This window comes from Podarcis cretensis, assembly GCF_951804945.1.
Source record: "Podarcis cretensis genome assembly, chromosome: 16".
NCBI classification, from domain to species: Eukaryota; Metazoa; Chordata; class Lepidosauria; order Squamata; family Lacertidae; genus Podarcis; species Podarcis cretensis.
Genome location: NC_137186.1, coordinates 23,701,571 through 23,720,619, shown reverse-complemented (window position 1 = coordinate 23,720,619; position 19,049 = coordinate 23,701,571). Strand labels below are relative to the sequence as shown.

The 19,049-nt window shown below is 45.9% G+C and overlaps 1 protein-coding gene and 1 pseudogene across 4 annotated transcripts in view; one reads left to right on the top strand and one right to left on the bottom strand.

Moving 5' to 3' along the window:
* The window catches only part of PXN (paxillin), a 63,294-nt gene extending 47,237 nt beyond the window's left edge, over positions 1 to 16,057 (top strand). The window contains exons 8-15 of one of the 3 annotated variants that reach the window (XM_079956489.1): positions 968 to 1,234; positions 2,178 to 2,555; positions 3,424 to 3,492; positions 5,954 to 6,124; positions 6,497 to 6,670; positions 10,492 to 10,573; positions 11,375 to 11,523; positions 12,239 to 16,057. In XM_079956489.1, coding sequence (XP_079812615.1) covers positions 968 to 1,234; positions 2,178 to 2,555; positions 3,424 to 3,492; positions 5,954 to 6,124; positions 6,497 to 6,670; positions 10,492 to 10,573; positions 11,375 to 11,523; positions 12,239 to 12,505 — 1,557 coding nt within the window. In that variant the 3' untranslated portion in view covers positions 12,506 to 16,057. Of the gene's footprint in view, positions 1 to 967; positions 1,235 to 2,177; positions 2,556 to 3,423; positions 3,493 to 5,953; positions 6,125 to 6,254; positions 6,323 to 6,496; positions 6,671 to 10,491; positions 10,574 to 11,374; positions 11,524 to 12,238 lie in introns of those variants that run through there. The other 2 variants (XM_079956490.1, XM_079956491.1) reach the window with 2 other exon arrangements.
* LOC307205056 (protein S100-A6 pseudogene) lies at positions 5,100 to 5,469 on the bottom strand (annotated as a pseudogene). The gene has a single exon. The product of its transcript is annotated as a protein S100-A6 pseudogene (transcript).
* Positions 16,058 to 19,049: the final 2,992 nt, after the last annotated feature.

Genomic DNA, 19,049 nt, shown 5'->3' with positions numbered 1-19,049 from the left:
CCCCCATGCTCAGCTCCCATAACGTTGTGAAGACATACCAGCCACTTTCATCCCTCTTCTTAGTGGAAAGTGTGGCTTGGAGAGAGAGAGGGCCTTGGAAGCTTATAACAATTAGAGCTCAATGGATCTCTTCCTAACAGCAACCCACTTGCTAGATTATTTGTTTTGAGCAACTGGTGTAGTGGAACATTACCTATAAAAGGTCAAGCTACAAGAAAATCAAACCACCATAAACTAGACTGTTTTGATGCTGCATCTGTTCTCCTACCTATGGAATTATTATGAATATTATTATTTATTAAATTTGTATACCGCCCTATACCCGCAGGTCTCATGTTGTTTCACACCTTGATGAATCTGTACATCTTGATGCTTTCACTTAGCTGGCAGTGCGGGATAGTCCAGTGCCTCCATGAATTTACAGTGCATTGTGCATGAAGATACTGCCATTGGTTGTGGTGTTTTAAAGCTGTTCCTAACACTTGATCTAGCACATTTGGCCTAGGAACATAGGACGCCACCTTACACCGAGTCAGGCCATTGGTCCAGCTACCTCAGTATTTTCTATGCTGTCTAGCAAGAGCAGCTCTTCAGGGTTTCAGGGTTTTCCAGCCCTACCTGGATATGCTGGGGATTGAACCAGGGACCCTTTTGCATGCAGAGCTTGTAAACTACTGAGCCATGGCCCTTCCCCTACTGCAACAAATTATTTGCTCTCTGTAATCAGTCCTGTTTGTTCAGCTGGCATGGCTGCCCTTGGAAGACCTAGCTCAAGGTTGACTTGCTGCTTGGGGATGGGCCAAAAGGATTTGTTGTTGTTGTTTTCATCCCTCCCCTTGAAGAGGCAATGGCTGCTGTTTTTCCTGCTCCTGGTCACTAACCGTTCTTGAGCTTGAAGCGTGTGCATCCTGTGTTTTTGTTACCACTGCAGCTCTTGTACTGAAACTGCCATTTCCCTCCTGTTAAGATAAAATCTGTAATCAAGCAGACAAAAGAGACTTCCCACGTGCACCCGATGTGCCGCGATCTCTCGCCACGGCGCAAGCTGGGCCCAGCCATATTTCACAAGACGGTCTCCCAAGACCGCTTGATTGAGGAACTGCAAGACAGGTTGGGCATCAGCAAACCTGAACAGGAGGAGTGGAGAAGCCCAGACAACTGGATGACCGAGGGAGTCATCATTATCTCCAGGCCACAGAAGAAAGAGCAAGATGGTAGTCAGCAGGTAGAAAAGGTAGAGAGCATAATGCCTTGTGGGTTTTCTTGTCTCTCCTCCAGGAGTATCCTATCTGGTATATTGAAAATGGCTTAGAACACATCCATACAGCACTTGTTAGCATTCAAAGTGTGGAGAGGTAATCCACATCACCTAGAAGCTCAGGAATTACCTTTCACCCTCTTGGTCCAAGAGAAGCAGCCAGCTGTGTAAGCTTCACAGCTTACTGTGCGCATCCACCATGCTGAATGCTCAGGGACTAGCTCAAGCTTCTGGAGTAGCAGATGAGCACATGCAATTCCTGAAATGAGAAAAGTACAGATGTGCCATCAGAATGCTTATATGAGTAAGAATCCGTCCCTGACCACCAGTGTTTCGTTGAACACCAGGAGAAAGCAAGGGGATTCAAGATGGGTTTGTTGGCCAGATGATTAACAGCAAGGTCTTAGTGTGTCTTGAGTGTTAAACCTGCTGGAAACCTACTGGAGAGTTACTTTTTGTCTAGATGACTCAGATCACCCTTACTGTTTTTCCATGCTGGCTTGTGACCTAGATCCCTCTATATGAACATGGGAACTTGCCCGTTTTCACTGGAAGGCATTTTAAATGAAGAGTGTGGGACCCTGGATTTATTAATTTTTGTTCTGTAGGTATGGCACACTCAGAGGTAGAACAATATTCTAATTTTTTACTAAATGAAACATGATTTCATTGCCACATATGTTTCTGCAGATTGAAAGTGCATAAAGGCAGATTCTGGCTATTATTCCCCCTCACGTTTGATTATACTTGACTATTGCATTAGTTTTTTATAATTTCTGCTTGTTTTGCGGCCAGACTAAGGCTCTACACTCAGAAGTGGGTCACTTCTTTCATTTCATGTTTTCTCCTTGGTCGATGCAATTCCTCTGGACTAAGTGCCTCTGGACTTGTTTATGTTTTCTTCCTGCTTCTTTCCTAGGTTATAATTCCTGCAGAGTCACCCCTCCCTCTAAGAAGGACAATTGCTGTTCCACCCTCTCCCCCACCACAGTTTCCTAAAGATGTTTCAAAGGCTGCCTCTGTCAAGGCTGCCTTCTCTTCTCCACTCCCTCACCCTCCGCCGCCACCTCCTCCCTTGCCGCCGCCACCACCGCCATCTGTGCACGTCCCCCAGCTGCGCTATGTGCCATCAGCTCCACCTCCTCACCCTCTGCTCCAGTGGGAAATGCTTCTGGAGGAATGCCCCCCTTCCCAGGCACAGATCCCAGCAGAACCAGTTGAAGTGGCCTCTCCTTCCAAGATGGTGGTGTCAGTTGGTTGCCAAACGGATGAGGATTCATTCTTCCCGCCAGATCAGGCATGGTCTCCTTTCTTTGGGCTCCTGACTTACTAGAGCCCAGCAGATACAAGGTTGTTCATTTTTTGGGGGGGGGGGTCCTCCTCTTAGACTGAATGTTTGGGCGTAAGCTTATTCTGAGCTCACAGGGAAGAGCAACTATTTGGATGCTCAGGACAGAAAACACATTTTAGCTTTCATAGTGGTGCTGAATACACATGAGTACACTTTGCCATGTGCGCGGAGTTGGGAGTAGTGCCACAAAGGGAATAGTGTGTGGCCCACATTGCGGGCAGTGGTTGGGTGAAGACTGAGCTAGATGCACGAAGCAGTCTGTGTAAAGCAGCTTACTATGTGTCCCTATGTGGCCCATAGAAACTTATTGCGCAAGCAGTTTTCTTCTGCGTTCATGAGCTGTTCAAAGGTTTTTGGGAGCATCTGAGCTTTTCCTACGAATCCTCGTTTTAGTATGGTTGCATACTTGCTCCATGCTGGTGTTTTTATTTTTAAAAGTGCTGCAGAACCACCTGTATGCCACATAGCTGAGTGCTCAACTTTCTCCATCAAGTGGCAATGATCCCAGGGCAATGATCAGTTCCAGTTCACTGTAGAAAAAAGGCTGCATACAGGTTATGGGTGGTAAACCCACCTTATGTATAAAGTCGAGAAAGACTTTCCTTATCTCACACACCTTTGTAATACATTTAATGGACAGCCATTATTTCCATTTCACAGATGTGAAGGTTTGGACTCTTTAGCCCTTCATGACTTAGCTAGGACTGGGGTACAGGACTTTCCGTGAATCCACGTCCAGTGGCCTTTCTGCTGGCTTTCTCACATCACTGCAGCTTTCAGCCTGCTAGCACTCACTGTGAATTATGCTTTTCAGGTCTCATATGCTCCACCTCTGGAATGGGGCTCCCAAGTTCTTGCCGTTCGTCCTCCCACTCCTGAGAAGGCAGGGCATCCTCTCTTTTTTTCTGTAGCATGGTGTGTGGGAAACACTTCTCTTGGCATAGATTTGATTCTTGCATTGGTAGAATTGCAAGTTTTCCGCAGAAATGCAATTTTGTGCTTTTTCCTAAGGCTCAGCCTGCTTGATTCTAATTAGTATGGGGAAGCAACAGTTGGTCTCTTAAAACCAGCATGATTTTTGAGAGCTTGTGGCATGACCTTTTCAAGGACGTGAATTTAGTGGCTGGAGAATGGGAGAAGAAGCAACAAACGTTCATGCAGTTTACCAAGTAAAAAGTATGAATGTCTTCCCAGCATGTATTGAGCGAGGCATTTTTAAACAAGGTATCAAATGCTCAAATATATTTAACAATCCCAATGAAGAGAATATATGTTTGTTAGGACTTCTCCTTTATTTTTTGCTGTGTTGCTTGAACATATGTATGTCACCGGAATAAAGTAGAATGATTTTCTGGGAGAAAGCATGCTGTGCCCCAGTCTTATCAATCACCAGTCACCTGTGGCGAGTAAAAACTGACCACATGTTAACCAAGCAGGAAAAGATGTACAAAATCTGGCTTACTCTCTCTTCTTTTAGGCCATGACTAACTAACATGTGTGATCAGGTGGGCTAGTAAAAAACAAACAGACTACTAATATTTGCAGACTTGCATGTAAACCTGTCATTCTAACCAAGTCAGTAAAAAGTCCAGGAGGAATAGTTTGAAAACATTTTATACATCAACCTTTTTGAAGCTAAGCAGGTCTGAGCCCATTCAGTGTCTTGATGGCAGACTTGTATTTATAGCACCTTGATTTCATTCATGGAAGAATATGGTGTAGTGGTTAGAGTGTTTGGCTAGGACCAGGCAGACCAATGTTGAAATCCCCACCTACTCATGAAGCTCACTGGGTGACCGTCGGCCTGTCACAATTTCTTAGCCTAACCTACCTCACAGGGTTATTGTGAGTATAAAATGGGGCAGGGGATGCATGTCATACCTTGAGCTCCCTGGAGGAAAAGTTAGATAGCCAATATAATCAGTAAATAATAAATGGGGAATGCAAATATAATAAATAAAAGTTCTGCTATGTAAATGACTAATACCTACTCTGTGTCCTTTGGCATCACACAGAGCAGCCTTCACCAACCTGATGTTCTCTAGATGCTTGATTAATTTATTTGTTTTATTAAATTTATATGCTGCCCTTTCCCCTGAAGTGGCAAACCCTTTCTGTAATAAGAATGCAAATAAAATTAAAATAAAACCAAATTTAAAAATTGGTAAAAACAATAAAACATCCGAAGCAAATTTAAGAGATGATGGGAGTTGTAGCTCAATGGCATCTAGAGGGCCCAAAGCTTCCTCATCTCTGCTTTAACCTTAGAAACGCATAGTGAAGTTAGTGTGTACACATGCGAGGATCAAAGGCTCTTGTAAGTGTGAGGTGTGACTTGTAGAACAGCACACGCTTCCCATCTGCCAACCTTCCCTGCACCCCATGTGTTAATTGGAACAGAAGGACTTACACCAATAGACTGGCTTTTTTGTTTTTTACAAAACTTAATTTCTTTTGGATGTGAAACTGCCTACAGAGGTATAATCCTGAACCACGACACCTCACCCCACTGGGATGTACATTTACGAACTCAAGCTTCATTGTAAATCATTGCCAGGGCACCCAGGAAAGTGACGTATTCCTGGAAGTTCACCACTTGGTCCCCATTGCGGTCCAGATCTTTCATTAATGCCTGTATCTGTGCATCCTGCAATTTCAGTCCAATGGTGAGCTCCTGCTGTATCAGCTCCTTCAATTCCTTCTTGCTTAGGGTGTCCTTATCGCCATCCTTGCCGGCGTAATTGTGGAAGGTGACAACCAGCATGTCAGTAGCTTGGTCAAGAGGTGCTGCCATGGTGAGAGATTAGAAGCAGGATGGTCCAGTGCTGAGTGGCAGGAAGAAAAGTGGTCCACCAGTAGACTGTGTTATAATCAAAAGTACACTGTGGTGTAACATCTCACGATCTTAAACCAAGTCACACATTCCTTTGGTTGATGTTAGAGCTGGAATTGTCATTGTGTGGATGTCTTGCATATTGTGGCACTGGCAGAGAAATCTAATTTAGGAATATGGTTTTATTGTGTTTACCTTGGGAAACTTGAAAGCATGCTCTGAGCTCAAACAGCCTTCTCATTTTCTTTAATCTGCCTATGGGAAGAGCCTTTTCTTGTAACTACCTAATCCATGGGTCTGTTAATTCGAGGAGACTTGCTCTGACAAAACTGCTGGAAACCATTCATCCTAGCCTTCACTGTTCCCTTCACCAGCTTCTGCAATTACACTGTCCTTTCTGTTATATGTTAATGGAGGCAGGAGGTGGCTCAACGAACTTCCACAGGGAGAGAAGAACTCTAGCATGGTTCTTAACTTTAATAGTCTCTGCTTTGACTCTCTGTTGTTGCAGTTCATGTCCCAAGGGAAAGGTGGGAACAACTACCCATCCACGACTTCTCCAAAGCCCGGCAGCCAGTTGGATAGCATGCTCGGAAGCCTCCAGTCAGACTTGCATAAACTCGGGGTAGCAACGGTTGCCAAAGGTGTATGTGGAGCCTGCAAGAAGCCAATTGCTGGACAGGTGAGTGTCAAGGACAACTCCCACCTGTTGAGAGTCTCAAGCTACAACTGGGAGGGCTTTAAAAAATCATATGGATGAACGGACTGGCGATGCTGAAGAAACTGAAGTACTCTATTTATCCACTGGCTAGGTACGCTGTAAGCTCCTCCAGTGACCTCTACCCTGCCCATGAGGGACTGCCCTCTTCTGAGATGATAGGTAATTCAGTTTTCATGCTACCCCAGTCCAGGGATCCACCTGTTAGTAGAACGTTCTCTCTCATTTGTTCTAGACTCTGTGCTTTTTGATGTCTTTGTCACACATATGATGCCCATACTTGAGAGGTGGAGCATCTGCTGGAGCCAGGACCGTTTTTTCCTCTCTCTTTCCCAGGTTGTCACGGCGATGGGGAAGACTTGGCACCCTGAACACTTTGTCTGCACCCACTGCCAGGAGGAGATAGGATCGCGTAACTTCTTTGAGCGTGACGGCCAGCCCTACTGCGAGAAGGACTATCACAACCTCTTCTCTCCTCGCTGCTACTACTGCAACGGTCCTATCCTGGATGTGAGTTCATGGCGTTTATGTGGTCTTATTCCTCTGGCTGTCCAAACTTACACTTTCTACCTTACCGATCCCATAGCTATGCACACATTTCATTTGCTTGTCCAGTGGGTGCCAGTAATCCCACCCTAGTCACTGTGGTTTAGAAAATTAAATGACAGTGGGGGATTTCGGCCCACTTCCAGCCTGTAGGTCTCCTCTGCATCCAGCCCAACAACCACTCCACAGGCCCTGCCCATACCCCCATGCTGCTGAACTGCAGTTTCTAATCAGCGGAGTAGTGGGGTTGGGGTTCATGGGGGAGGATACCTTTAAACCTCCCTTCCTCATAATCTTCCCCCAATCCTTGTGCTGGCCATCTGATCAGGGATTAATTTCTCCATTGCTGAGCTGTAATCTTGTAAATTCTGATCTCTGTGTGCATATAAGAACACAAGGCGAGAAGGTTTAGAGTATTTATTTTATTACTACTTTTCTACCCCAACCTTTCCTCCAAGGAGTTAAAGGTGGCACACAAAGTTCTCCCCCTCCTGTCCTTAAAGCAATTGTGTGAGGTAGGTTAGACCAGGGGTCCCCAAACTAAGGCCCACGGGCTGGATAAGGCCCGAGGGACTTGTTTATCTGGCCCGCGGTGAACCCTGTCACCCGCTCTTGCCAGCGCTGCACTGTGCGGCTGCCCACTTCCGTGTCAGAGGAGCACCGGAAATAGCTTGAGCGCATGCATAAGCGTTATTTGTGCATGCGCAAGTGTTATTTCCGGTGTACATCCGGGTCGGAGGAGGCCTGTGCACATGCGCACAAGCTATTTCCGGTGCTCCTCTGACACGGAAGTGCACCGGAAATAGTGTGTGCGCACACGTATGGGCACGCGCTCCTCCGCTCTCCGGCCTACTGCGCAATCAGAGCTGGAGACACCGGCCCAAGGTGCAGTAAGTTTGCTGACCCCTGGGTTAGACTGTGACCGAATGACTGGTCAAGGTCACCCAGTTGCCTTCATGGCTGAGTGGGAATTTCTACACTCTAACCACACCAGTGTCCTAGTTCCACACTCTAACCACGCCAATGCATTGACTGGTGGAGTGAGCTGCTCATGGAGGAAGAGATTGCTTTCTTAATGAGTTGCTTGCTGTGTATCATTTATCTGTTTAACTTTTATAATGCTTTATATTTCAACCGAAATACCTGTCCGCATCCCAACAAAAATAACATTTTAAAAAATACAATACAAATTCTGCATTCCGTAGTAAATACAGTGCTACTGTTACTGCCTCTTTCTCATTGCACAGCACAGAAATGAAGTGAACTGGGTGTGTGAATGAATGGGTAGGGTGGGTGTGCATGTGGATGTGCTTGTACCATTATACATACAGTCCCTGGCTACTTTCCCCAAGGGAACAGTGGCGTAGCGTGGGTTGTCAGCACCCAGGGCAAGGCAAGTAATTTGCACCCCCTAACCCGTGGATTTGCGCCCCCTAACCCTAACCCCCAGATGTTGCGCCCGGTGCGGTCGGCCCCCCTGCACCCCCCACGCTACGCCACTGCAAGAGAATATGGCCTTTGGGCTGCTGGGAGGGTGGAACTCTTCACCCTTGCCTGTATACATGCATGGGCTTCCCTTAAAATGGCCAGTGAGCTCCTAGCAATGTCGTGGGTTCATGTTGTCAACACTGCTACATCAGTTTCCACATTTACTTACACGTGGCTACTTTTCGTATTATATGGAAATGCTCTAGTCGGACACAACTGGAGACTGGCAACACACACATTGGGAACAGCGAGTCTAGGAGTTAGACGCCCCCATGTGGCAGGTTGAGTGACACCATTCTAGTGTTAGCTTGGGTGTTAGCAATGGGATCCCCCCTCATTGTCCTTGGTTCTCGAACGTAATTCGTTCCAGAAGACCTTTCGAGATTCGAAACGATTGAAAACCGAGGCGCAAAGGGCTGCCTGCAAATTCAATTGAGGAAATTGAAAAACACACAGCAGAAGCCGTTCGACTTCCGAGGTGCATTTGAAAATGGAAGCATTTACTTCCGGGTTTTTGGCGTTCGGGTTCCGAAATGTTCGTTAATGGAGGCATTCGAGGTACTACTCTATGTGAAACCGCTGGATTCTGTAAATACAGTGGTACCTCGGGCTACATACGCTTCAGGTTACATACGCTTCAGGTTACAGACTCAGCTAACCCAGAAATAGTACCTTGGGTTAAGAACTTTGCTTCAGGATGAGAACAGAAATCGTGCTCCAGCAGCTCGGCAGCAGCGGGAGGCCCCATTAGCTAAAGGGGTGCTGCAGGTTAAGAACAGTTTCAGGTTAAGTACGGACCTCCGGAACAAATTTAGTATTTAACCCGAGGTACCACTATATAATAAATTGAGATGATCTGTCAAAATGAAGTGAAAGAAGTGAGATTAAATAACCATAGAATCCCATATATGTCTCTCTCCCCACCTCACCCGCCAGTCTCATCAGAAGGAGCATAGGAGCCTTATGCTAGGTCAAACCACTGGTTCATCTAGCTCAGCACTGCTTCAATGAGTGGCAGCAGCTCTTCAGAGTTTCAGGCAGGGGATACTTGCAGCCCTTCCTGACCAGGGATTGAACTTGTGCACTCTTGAGTGCAAAGCTGGTGCTATGCCACTGAGCTATGGAAAAGGCCCCCTCTCCCTTATGACTGCCAATTTTACTGGCACTGAACTAGGGTTCAGAGTGGACACTGCACAGAGGATGGCCCGCTTAGTTAAATAGCCACATCCCTCGCCTACTTGCAAGATGCAATTCTCTAGATTCCTAGTGGTGATGCTCATGCCCTTCGGTTTGTCAGTTCCACTCTGCCACCAAGAAACCAGTCTTGGTGCAGGGAGTGGCATAGCTTGACAGGAAAGCAGGCAGGAAGATCCTGAGGGATCTCAGGATCAATCCAGGGTAAAAAGCAAAGAGTTCCCTTGCAACTTCTTAGGCTGTAATTCGGACATATTTTGCCCAAGGGTGTGCAAAATATGGAAAACTAGAATTGATTCATAACAACAGGCTTTGATTGTATCATTGGCCATATTTGCAGATTTTAGATGCCGCATTAAACACAACAACTGATGTATTGAAAAACTGCAGCGGGATAAGGAGAGGGATCAATTATATTCCCAATTTTGTGCTTGAAGGGAGGAGAAGAGCTTTTGTTCACCTACATCTTCACACTCCATTCTCTTTTTCTTAGTTTTATCCTCATTTATGCCTTAGTGTACTGTTTCATCTGTTTGCGTTCTACATGGGTAGGGCCCATGAGCAGACATACCACAGCAATCAGCCAGTTAATCTCTGTACACGTCCCAGGATGTCTATCTGTCTGCTGGGGAGTTCATTGACCTTCCAAAGGCAACAGGAGAGAGAGATTGAGATCGGAAATGCATGTTCATGAAATTCTGGGCTTAATCCAGCCAGAGATCACATTACAGTGGTACCTCGGGTTACATACGCTTCAGGTTACATATGCTTCAGGTTACAGACTCCGCTAACCCAGAAATAGTACCTCGGGTTAAGAACTTTGCTTCAGGATGAGAACAGAAATTGTGCTCCGGCGGCACGGAAGCACCCCATTATCTAAAGTGGTGCTTCAGGTTAAGAACAGTTTCAGGTTAAGAACGGACTTCCGGAACGAATTAAGTACTTAACCCGAGGTACCACTGTATTGGGATGTTAATAGTCCAGTTTCCCAGGGTCAGAGGATTCCTCCCTTCCTCTCCTTGAAATGCACTCAACGTGTTTCCTTGCATTTTTTTTTTTTTTTTTTGGCTACTCATTCATGGTTTATGGTTTCTTTATATCAGAAAGTGGTGACGGCGCTGGATAGGACATGGCACCCTGAGCATTTCTTCTGTGCCCAATGCGGAGCATTCTTCGGCCCAGAAGGTATGGTCCCTGAAGGCTGATCCACAGCTTGCATGGCTTGCTTATTTTCAGATGTGTAAACTGTCTCCCAGGTATTGAGCTTGAGGTCTTGTGAGGTGACATTCAGGTGCTGCGAGTGGAATTTCAGCTCAGATTTGCCATTTCTCCCTTGCAAGTCATTACTTGATGTTGCAGACACTGGTAGTAATGGGCATGCATAAATAAGCTTAGCACAGGCAAACACAATCCTCCCCCTGACATTCGGATTGCATAGACTCGTGTAGCCTTGCTCCCCAGGAAGTGGAAGTGTAGTGTAACCGCACTGTTCTCAGCCCCAATAGGCTGCTTCTTTGGTAAGTCCAATCCTGTTCATGTTTACATGGAAGCAAGCCCAACCCCATTCAGCAGGGCTTACACCAAGGGAAATGTACACCAGATTGCACATTTGCAGTAGCCTGATGATGAAGAGTGTTGATTCCAGCTTTGATGGTCCTCTCCATTTCTTAGGAACTTTTGGTGATGCCTTTCTTTTATGTCTAGGCTTTTATTTTTGTTTATTTATTTTCTTCTTTCCCCCCTTTCTATCCCCCCACCAACTTTTTATCACATACAAATATGTTTAATTTTTAAACGGCTGTTTCTGTTTATGACAGCAGTAATTCTGGGGTGTAAATTTGTTCATTTTTATCGAATGTTTTCTATGTTTTTTGAGTTCCACATTCAGATTTGGAAAAACATTTTATAAATTCCTAAAATAAAAAGGCCAGGCAGATACTAATTTTCTTCTTTCCTTTTTTGCTGCTTACCCTTCTGCCCTGGCAGGTTTTCACGAGAAGGACGGCAAGGCCTACTGTCGCAAGGATTACTTTGACATGTTTGCTCCTAAGTGTGGAGGCTGTGCCCGGGCTATCTTGGAAAACTATATCTCTGCCTTGAATACCCTTTGGCACCCTGAATGTTTTGTCTGTCGGGTAAGAGCACTTCAGGAATTCATTCCCCTTCCCTTCCATTCAGCCAGCTGAGGACATCTATCATCCTGACCAGTCTTGGTGTAATTCATGGGTCACCAATGCAGTGCTCTCAGGCACACAAGTGCCAGCGGAGGCCTTTCTTGCTGACCACAGGGTTCCTTCTTTCTCCTGCTGAAATTATGCTTGTAAGAAGCCTTTCATTGCAGACAATAGGAGGCTTTAAAACAACTTAATTGCTGGTGGTAGGAGAAGATGAGCGTGCATGGTTGCATTGAGTGTGCATGGTTGCAGTGTTTGCATGACGCTCACAACGGTTTCTCCAGTTTGCAAATATGCCTGGGGGATCGGAAAGATTGGCAACCCTAGAGGGCTCTGAAGCGGGAGGATAAGGGCATCCACAAGTGCCTATCTGTAACAGCAAAAATGATACCTTATTCCATCAGTGTGACAGTACTGTACTTTGGAACTCCTTGCTTATTGATATAATGCAGCCACCATCATTGTATTCTTTAAGACAGATGCCTGATGAAAACTATTCTGTTTTGGATGACCTATTTTGTTACAACTGTTCTTAATTTTGTTATAGATGTTTTCTTATCGTGCTCTTATCATGAGTGGTTTTCCAGAGCTGAGCTCTGGAGCTGCCCTCAGCTACTAGCGCCATGTTTTTCCATCTCTGATACCTGATTGCAGTCTTGCTTCTCCTCCTCCACAGGAATGTTTTACTCCATTCATTAATGGCAGCTTCTTTGAACACGACGGGCAGCCCTACTGCGAGGTGCATTACCACGAGCGCCGTGGCTCACTGTGCTCCGGCTGCCAGAAGCCCATCACAGGCCGCTGCATCACTGCGATGGCCAAGAAATTTCACCCTGAGCACTTCGTCTGTGCCTTCTGTCTCAAGCAGCTCAACAAAGGAACCTTCAAGGAGCAGAACGACAAGCCCTACTGTCAGAACTGCTTCGTGAAACTCTTCTGCTAAGGCCAACATTCAGCGTCGTTTTTGTTGCCTTTTCCAGGAAACCTTGACTCTTTGGACATTGCCACAATTTGGCAACCTGTGGCCTTGGTGGGCTAATCTAGGAGAAGAGGAGGAGTGTGTGTGTGTGTGTGTGTGTGTGTGTGTGTGTGTGTCAGTCAGGGTGGGGTGGGGTGGGATGGGATGGGGCAGGATGAGATGCTTACCACTGCTCTGGAAAAGTGGTAAATCCAGAGAACGAATCACATTGGACCATTCACTTAGAAGCTGTATTTTAGCAAGGAGATGCTGAGACTGCCATTGATGCACCAGATGGACAGCTTAGCCAAGCCGAGGCGGTTTGAGTGGGAGGCTCTGTTTGGTTGTGGTGGTTGGTTGATCAGTTGATTGGTTGCATTGGTAGCAAAGGTTCAGGCAGTCAAATAAAAATGGTTTGGGTTTCAGCTTGGGGGCAGTGGAATTTAATTCTCCTCCCCAAGAATGCTAAAATAGTCAGGAGGGCTGAGAATCCCATTATGGATTCTACTTAGAAATGGGGAATGGGAAGGGCTGTAGCTCAGTGGTAGAGCATCTGCTTTGCATGCAGAAGGCCCCAGGTTCAGTCCCTGGCATCTCCAGGTAGAGCTGGGAGAGAGTCCCTGTCTGAAACCATAGAGAGCTGCTGCCAGTCAGTGTGGACAGCACTGAGCTTGATAGACCAATGGTCTGACTCAGTATAAGGCAGGTTCCCATTTTCCTAAGTTACCTCTCCCAAGAACACTGTGAAGGGTCAAAAGAGAGTAGAGAGCGCATCTTGCACTTCCACATGGCAAGGGCCACATTGGCAGATACTGATCTGTGCAAGACTCTTGGGACTGGGTGAGCAACTCCTTTCCTGCCTGCATCCCCCTCCAGGGAGATGAGGTTCAAATGATACTGGAAGAATGCCCAACACCCCTTTCTGTCACCACCTGCATGTACAGAGTGGATCACTGACTCTTGTTTGTACTTCTACCCTTTTCAAATAGGACATCTCCCCATTTGGGGATGTTAATTTCGCCGCCATTGCTGCCATCCACTCCTGAGAAATCATGAGAGTGAAAGTGTGCTCAGTGGGGCGGAAGTGGTATTTGTTTTATACGACAATCCAGAGAAGCAAGGCGTCCCAGCCTTTCCATGTTTTAGGCAGGGATGTAGCCTGTGTTGTGATTTTCTCTCAAAAGGCAAGAGAAGCTTCATTTAACAGCATTGACTTCTTTTGCCTGTCTCTCTCTTGCAATCACAAGCACATCTCTCACTCATGTGAAATATGCCCTAGAGAAACACAGTTCTGAGCAATAATTCTTTTTCTATTGACATAGTAAGTTTCTCAGTGTGGGTGTGGGTGTTCTTTCTCTCTTCTTGCCTCTCGTGATTTTTATGTCTGTGGGAGAGAGAGAGCGTGTGAATGACTTTTGCTATGAAACTGAATACTGTGTGTTTGGGAGAGATGCTGATTTCTACATTGAGTCTTGAATTCATAACAAAATGACTTTTAAATCTCTTGTATTGAAAATTTTAGTTTTTTGAAATGATTTTCAACAGATGACTTTCATACCTGACAATATCTGGGCAGGGCCCTGGTTGTGCTGGTTCCTGCACCTGCAAGCCTTTGGTGCTTTGTTAAACACAACTATTAACATGACAAGTATTGTCTTTTTAAAACTGGGGTGGGAGAGGGGGAATGTGCAAGGAGCGTGTATGTGTGGTTTTATTTCATTTTTTGCTTATTAAGTAGCTTTTCTATTGATCAGAGCTCAACTGGAACAGATTTCTTTTTTAAAAAATAACTTGTAAACTGCTGTATTTGGAATTGTTTGCCTTTCTCTCAAAATCAGAGCTGCAGATTTTTTTTTGAAGCGAGTCTTAAGTTACTCCAGCAGGGAGAAAGAGCTCAAATCTTACACGTTTGGTGTCAAGCTTCATAATCTGTTTCAGAAGCTGATGCTGAGCCTGTGGTTTTAGCCCTCCCCTACATAGTGTTAACATAGTTGACCAGCCTTTTTTTTTTTGCCCGTGTGCCATTACTCAACTTTGCAGTGTGAGACTGCTGTGCTAGTGTATGCCACAGTGTGCATGTGCATACACTGCTGTAACCTATGTGTCCTCTGGTGCCTTTACCTCTTGTCTACTGAGCCAGGGAGCAGGCAGCAGTATGGCATGGGAGGTGTTGGCAGAAACATACTTTTGTCTCTGCCGATCTTCTGGGCCTTGTGTAACTCCACGTGCTATGCTTTGCAAGCCCTGACAATCTGCTGATACCAGCATTTTTCAAAGCGCTGTGAACTGTGCTTTGCACTGCAAACCCCCTTTGGCCCCAGTGCGCCTTTACATGCCCTGTGGTGGTGGTTTGGTGGGATGAATGAGGGAGGCCTGGTGGGCTGGAGGCTCTTTAGCCAGGCCTGTGGATCCTCATATTCCAGCCCAGGAGTGCCATCAATTCCTATTGCCTCTCTTGCATGTGGTCCCCTCCACTACTGCAAGCTGGCCATTTGTACATTGGCGCCAACAGGCTGTCCTGAAAGCTCATGTCTGGATTGCTCAACTTCTATGCACATGTTCTTGCTTCGCCAACACATAACCATACCAAGCACCCAGGCAAGCCAAAGTAATATCGAGCTTTTCTCAAACTGCTAGGGGCAGGCAGGGAAGAGCCATGATTTTGTATAGCTGTTTCCATAACTTTTCTGCACCTGCTTGCCTCTGTAAACTGGGAATTTCACATGGGGGTGGAGAACAGGATCTCAGGCAGAGGACAGTGAAGGGTGGGGATGGACTGAGCTGGGTGTGCTGGGCCACCAGCTCCACATCCCATAAGCTAGCCTGCTGTCCTCAACTGCAGCAGAAGATGCTCCCGCTCACCAGCTTTGAAGTCTGATTCAGCTGCCACTCTGGTCAGCTTTTTTTATCTGGAATGGGAAGCGGCACTATTTTGTCCTTTGCGACCGGAGCTGGCCTTGGTTGGGGAATGATGAAAAACACTATTGGACAAAAAGTCTGTCAGCTGGCGAAGTGATTCTGAGAGCGGCCGAGTGGGTCTTTCAGTTTTGTGGGAGAGGAAAGCCTGCATTGTTTTGCTGGTACCAGACTGCTCGGGTTGTAAAGGATTGTGTGAAGTTGGGCCTTTTGGAAGTCTGGGGTGTTGTTGTTTTTTCTGGATCTGGGCATGAGGAGGTATTGCAATCTGAGGGAATGGCTTGGTGCTGCCTCTGATGGGTGTCAGATGAAGATACACCATTGTTTTTCTGAAAATACCCGCTCTGCTACCATAGCTTTGTGACATTTTAGGCCTGGGGCGCGGTTTCTTTCTTTCTTTCATTTAACTTTTTAAAATGCATCAGAATGAAGTGGGTCTCAATTAAAGCTTCAACAGATCTTCTGGGAAGGAGGAGGAGGAGAGATTCTCCTGTGGAATGACATTTCTCTCCCCTCTTCCTGTTTTCCCCTTTTGTAAACTTCTAACTCTGCTGGTTTTTTACCCCACTTTTAAAATTCCTGTGATGATGCTAATAAATTTTATGATAATTTTCAGTGTCATTGGTTGTGGCCTTTCTTAAATAAACAGTAAAAAACCAACAACCCCACTTTCGTAATAAAACAGCAAATATAACAGCATACAAACCCGCACATTTCAGTACTGTAAATATAACATTAATTATGGCAAGGGGCTTGACAGTTTCACTTTGGACCTAGAAACACCCTTCTCATGATGTTGCTTTCAATCCCTCTCCTGAAGCTGCCTACAAGGCTTCGAAAGGCATGGGGCTGAGACAGCTGGAAACACCTCTCCCATGATGTTGTTGCACCATAAAATACTTTACCATTTTATTTCTGCATTGGGGGGAAAGCCAGCCAGCAACTTACGCAGGGGCTATGTTCCAGGGATCACACCTAAAGCCAAAATTGGGTTCAATGGAGGATAGGATTGCCAAAGTCTTATTTTCTTGTACTCCCACCCCCTTTCCATTTTTTTAAACATTTTTTTTTTGCCAAGCCTGTAAATGGGCACTAGTTAACTCTGCCTAAGTTGTGGGCTTACTGAATTCAACCTTCTGATCTCAAATCTTTCCTTTGGGCTCACTTACTGGCCTGGGGGAATTCACTATGCTAGAAGCAAAGGGTTATCATCCTACATATGCAAGCAATATTGTAGGGAAGGGCCTTCACTGTGAAACAGAGTATCTGCCTTGCGTGCAGAAAGTCTGGGAAGCTCCCCTGCATGAACCCCTGGAGAGCTGCTACCAGCCTTAAATATTTAGTAATGTCTTTTTATATTTTAATGTTTAGTAACTTGGCGTTTGCAAAGTATAAACTGCTTGGAAGCCTAAGAGGTATAGTAGAATTAGTAGGTTTTATTTAGTGAGGAACTGCAACCTTTCAAACTTTTCGGAGGTCCTGTTAAGTGCTTTTAAAATTTCCTATTCTTTCATATAGTATCACAGAGTTGAAAGGATCCCAAAGGGTCATATAGTCCAGTGTTTCCCAACCTTGTGCCTCCAGCTGTTTTTGGACTACAGTTCCTATCATCCCTTGCCACTGGTCTTACTAGTCAGGGATGATGGGAGTTGTAGTTCAAAAACAGCTGGAGGCACAAGGTTGGGAAACACTGAATTATAGTCCAACCCCCTGCAATACAGGAATTCTAAGAAATCACTGACAGATGGCCACCCAACCGCTGCTTAAAAACCTTCATTGAAGGGAGAGTTCACCACCTTCCAAGGTCATATGTGGAATGTTCCACTGCCAGAACAGCTTTTGCCCTCAGAAAGTTTCCCCCCCTAATGTTCAGCTGGAATTTCCTTTCTTGTATTTTGCATCTATTGGTTCAGATCCTCCCACCTGGAGCAGCAGGAAACAAGCTTGCTGTATCTTCCATGGGGCAGCCCTTTGGATAGTTGGAAGATGGCTCATATTTACATGTGTTTGTAAATCTATACACGTACTTAAGTTGCAAGTCCCTGCCTATATTGTTTTATTTTTTGTAATTGTTCTTACAACGAAATATTGTTTAATAATTTTTGTAAACCGCTTTGAGGTTTTTCCCTACCATCAAGAGGTATATAAGTCTGTCTGATTAAATAAATAAATAAATAAATAAATAAATAAATTTGTAGCCTAGATTAGAGGTTTTCAACCTTTTGGGGTCCATGGCTCCCTTGACCAAACTATATTCTTTCTGCGGCACCCCTGTGGGGCTCAGGAGTCCAGTTATGGTCACCCCTTGCCTGCAGAGCTGGCAGCCTCTCACCCCTTTTCGAACACCCTCCCCTTGTGGAGTGTTCCCTCATCCTCTCCTCTCCCCTCTCCTTGGAAGTTCCCTGGTCTCTAAGCTGTCCCCCGGTCTCTAAGTTGCTGCCCTTGGTCTCTAAGCCGTCCCCCACCGCAAAGAGAGGTGCCTCCTCACACTGCCCCACAAGGGCCTGGGAAGCACCCCCTGGCCAGCCCCAGAGGCACCATTCGCCTGGGAAGTTTGTAGCCAGGACTGCTGCAACAAACAGCCATGCTCCGTTGTAAACAGAAATCTGCCCTTTTTCCCTTATGGGGTATCCAAGAGCCCATATAGAGTACGTAGGTTCCCTATTGGTAGGAGAAAATAACAGAGGCCAACCAGAGAATATTGAGAAGCAAAGCAGCTAGTAAGCCTGATCTTTATTGATCTGTTGCAACAGGGTCCTCACCACACGAAGGAGGGAGGGGGAACCCAGAACAATGGTGTGCAAGGCCTTATATAGACTTTTGAAATTGCCACCCTGTAGATCAAGACCACCCCCAGATACATCATACCTACATCACAGAAAAGGCGGTCTAAAACAGAAATTTGAATGTTGTTTATCTCCTGTCTGGCAGGTTACTTGATTGGATGCCCTGCTTATTTGATTGGATACCCTGGGAAGCCTGGCCAGTCTTTTGTAATTATAAATACTTTGTAATGATAAATACCGTAGTTCTTGAGTCAGGTCACAGGCTCACCCTATTCAAACCTTAAGACAGGATATGTGAAGGAAAAGTCAAGAAAAACATGCAGAGAAAACATTTGGTCAGTTTGGGACAGTTTGGGAATAAAAAATGGTTCCAGGTCGGTCTTCCTGTGCTGATCTATCTATGTGCTTGGTTGGTACACTTATGAACATTTAACATATATCTAAGACCTCAAAATAGGGACGCGGGTGGCGCTGTGGGTTAAACCACAGAGCCTAGGACTTGCTGATCAGAAGGTCAGTGGTTCAAATCCCCACGATGGGGTGAGCTCCTGTTGTTCGGTCCCTGCTCCTGCCAACCTAGCAGTTCAAAAGCACGTCAAAGTGCAAGTAGATAAATAGGTACCGCTCCGGCAGGAAGGTAAACGGCGTTTCCGTGTGCTGCTCTGGTTTGCCAGAAGTGGCTTAGTCATGCTGGCCACATGACCCGGAAGCTGTACGCCAGCTCCCTCGGCCAGTAAAGCGAGATGAGCGCCGCAACCCCAGAGTCGGCCACGACTGGACCTAATGGTCAGGGGTCCCTTTACCTTTAAGACCTCAAAATTCCTATC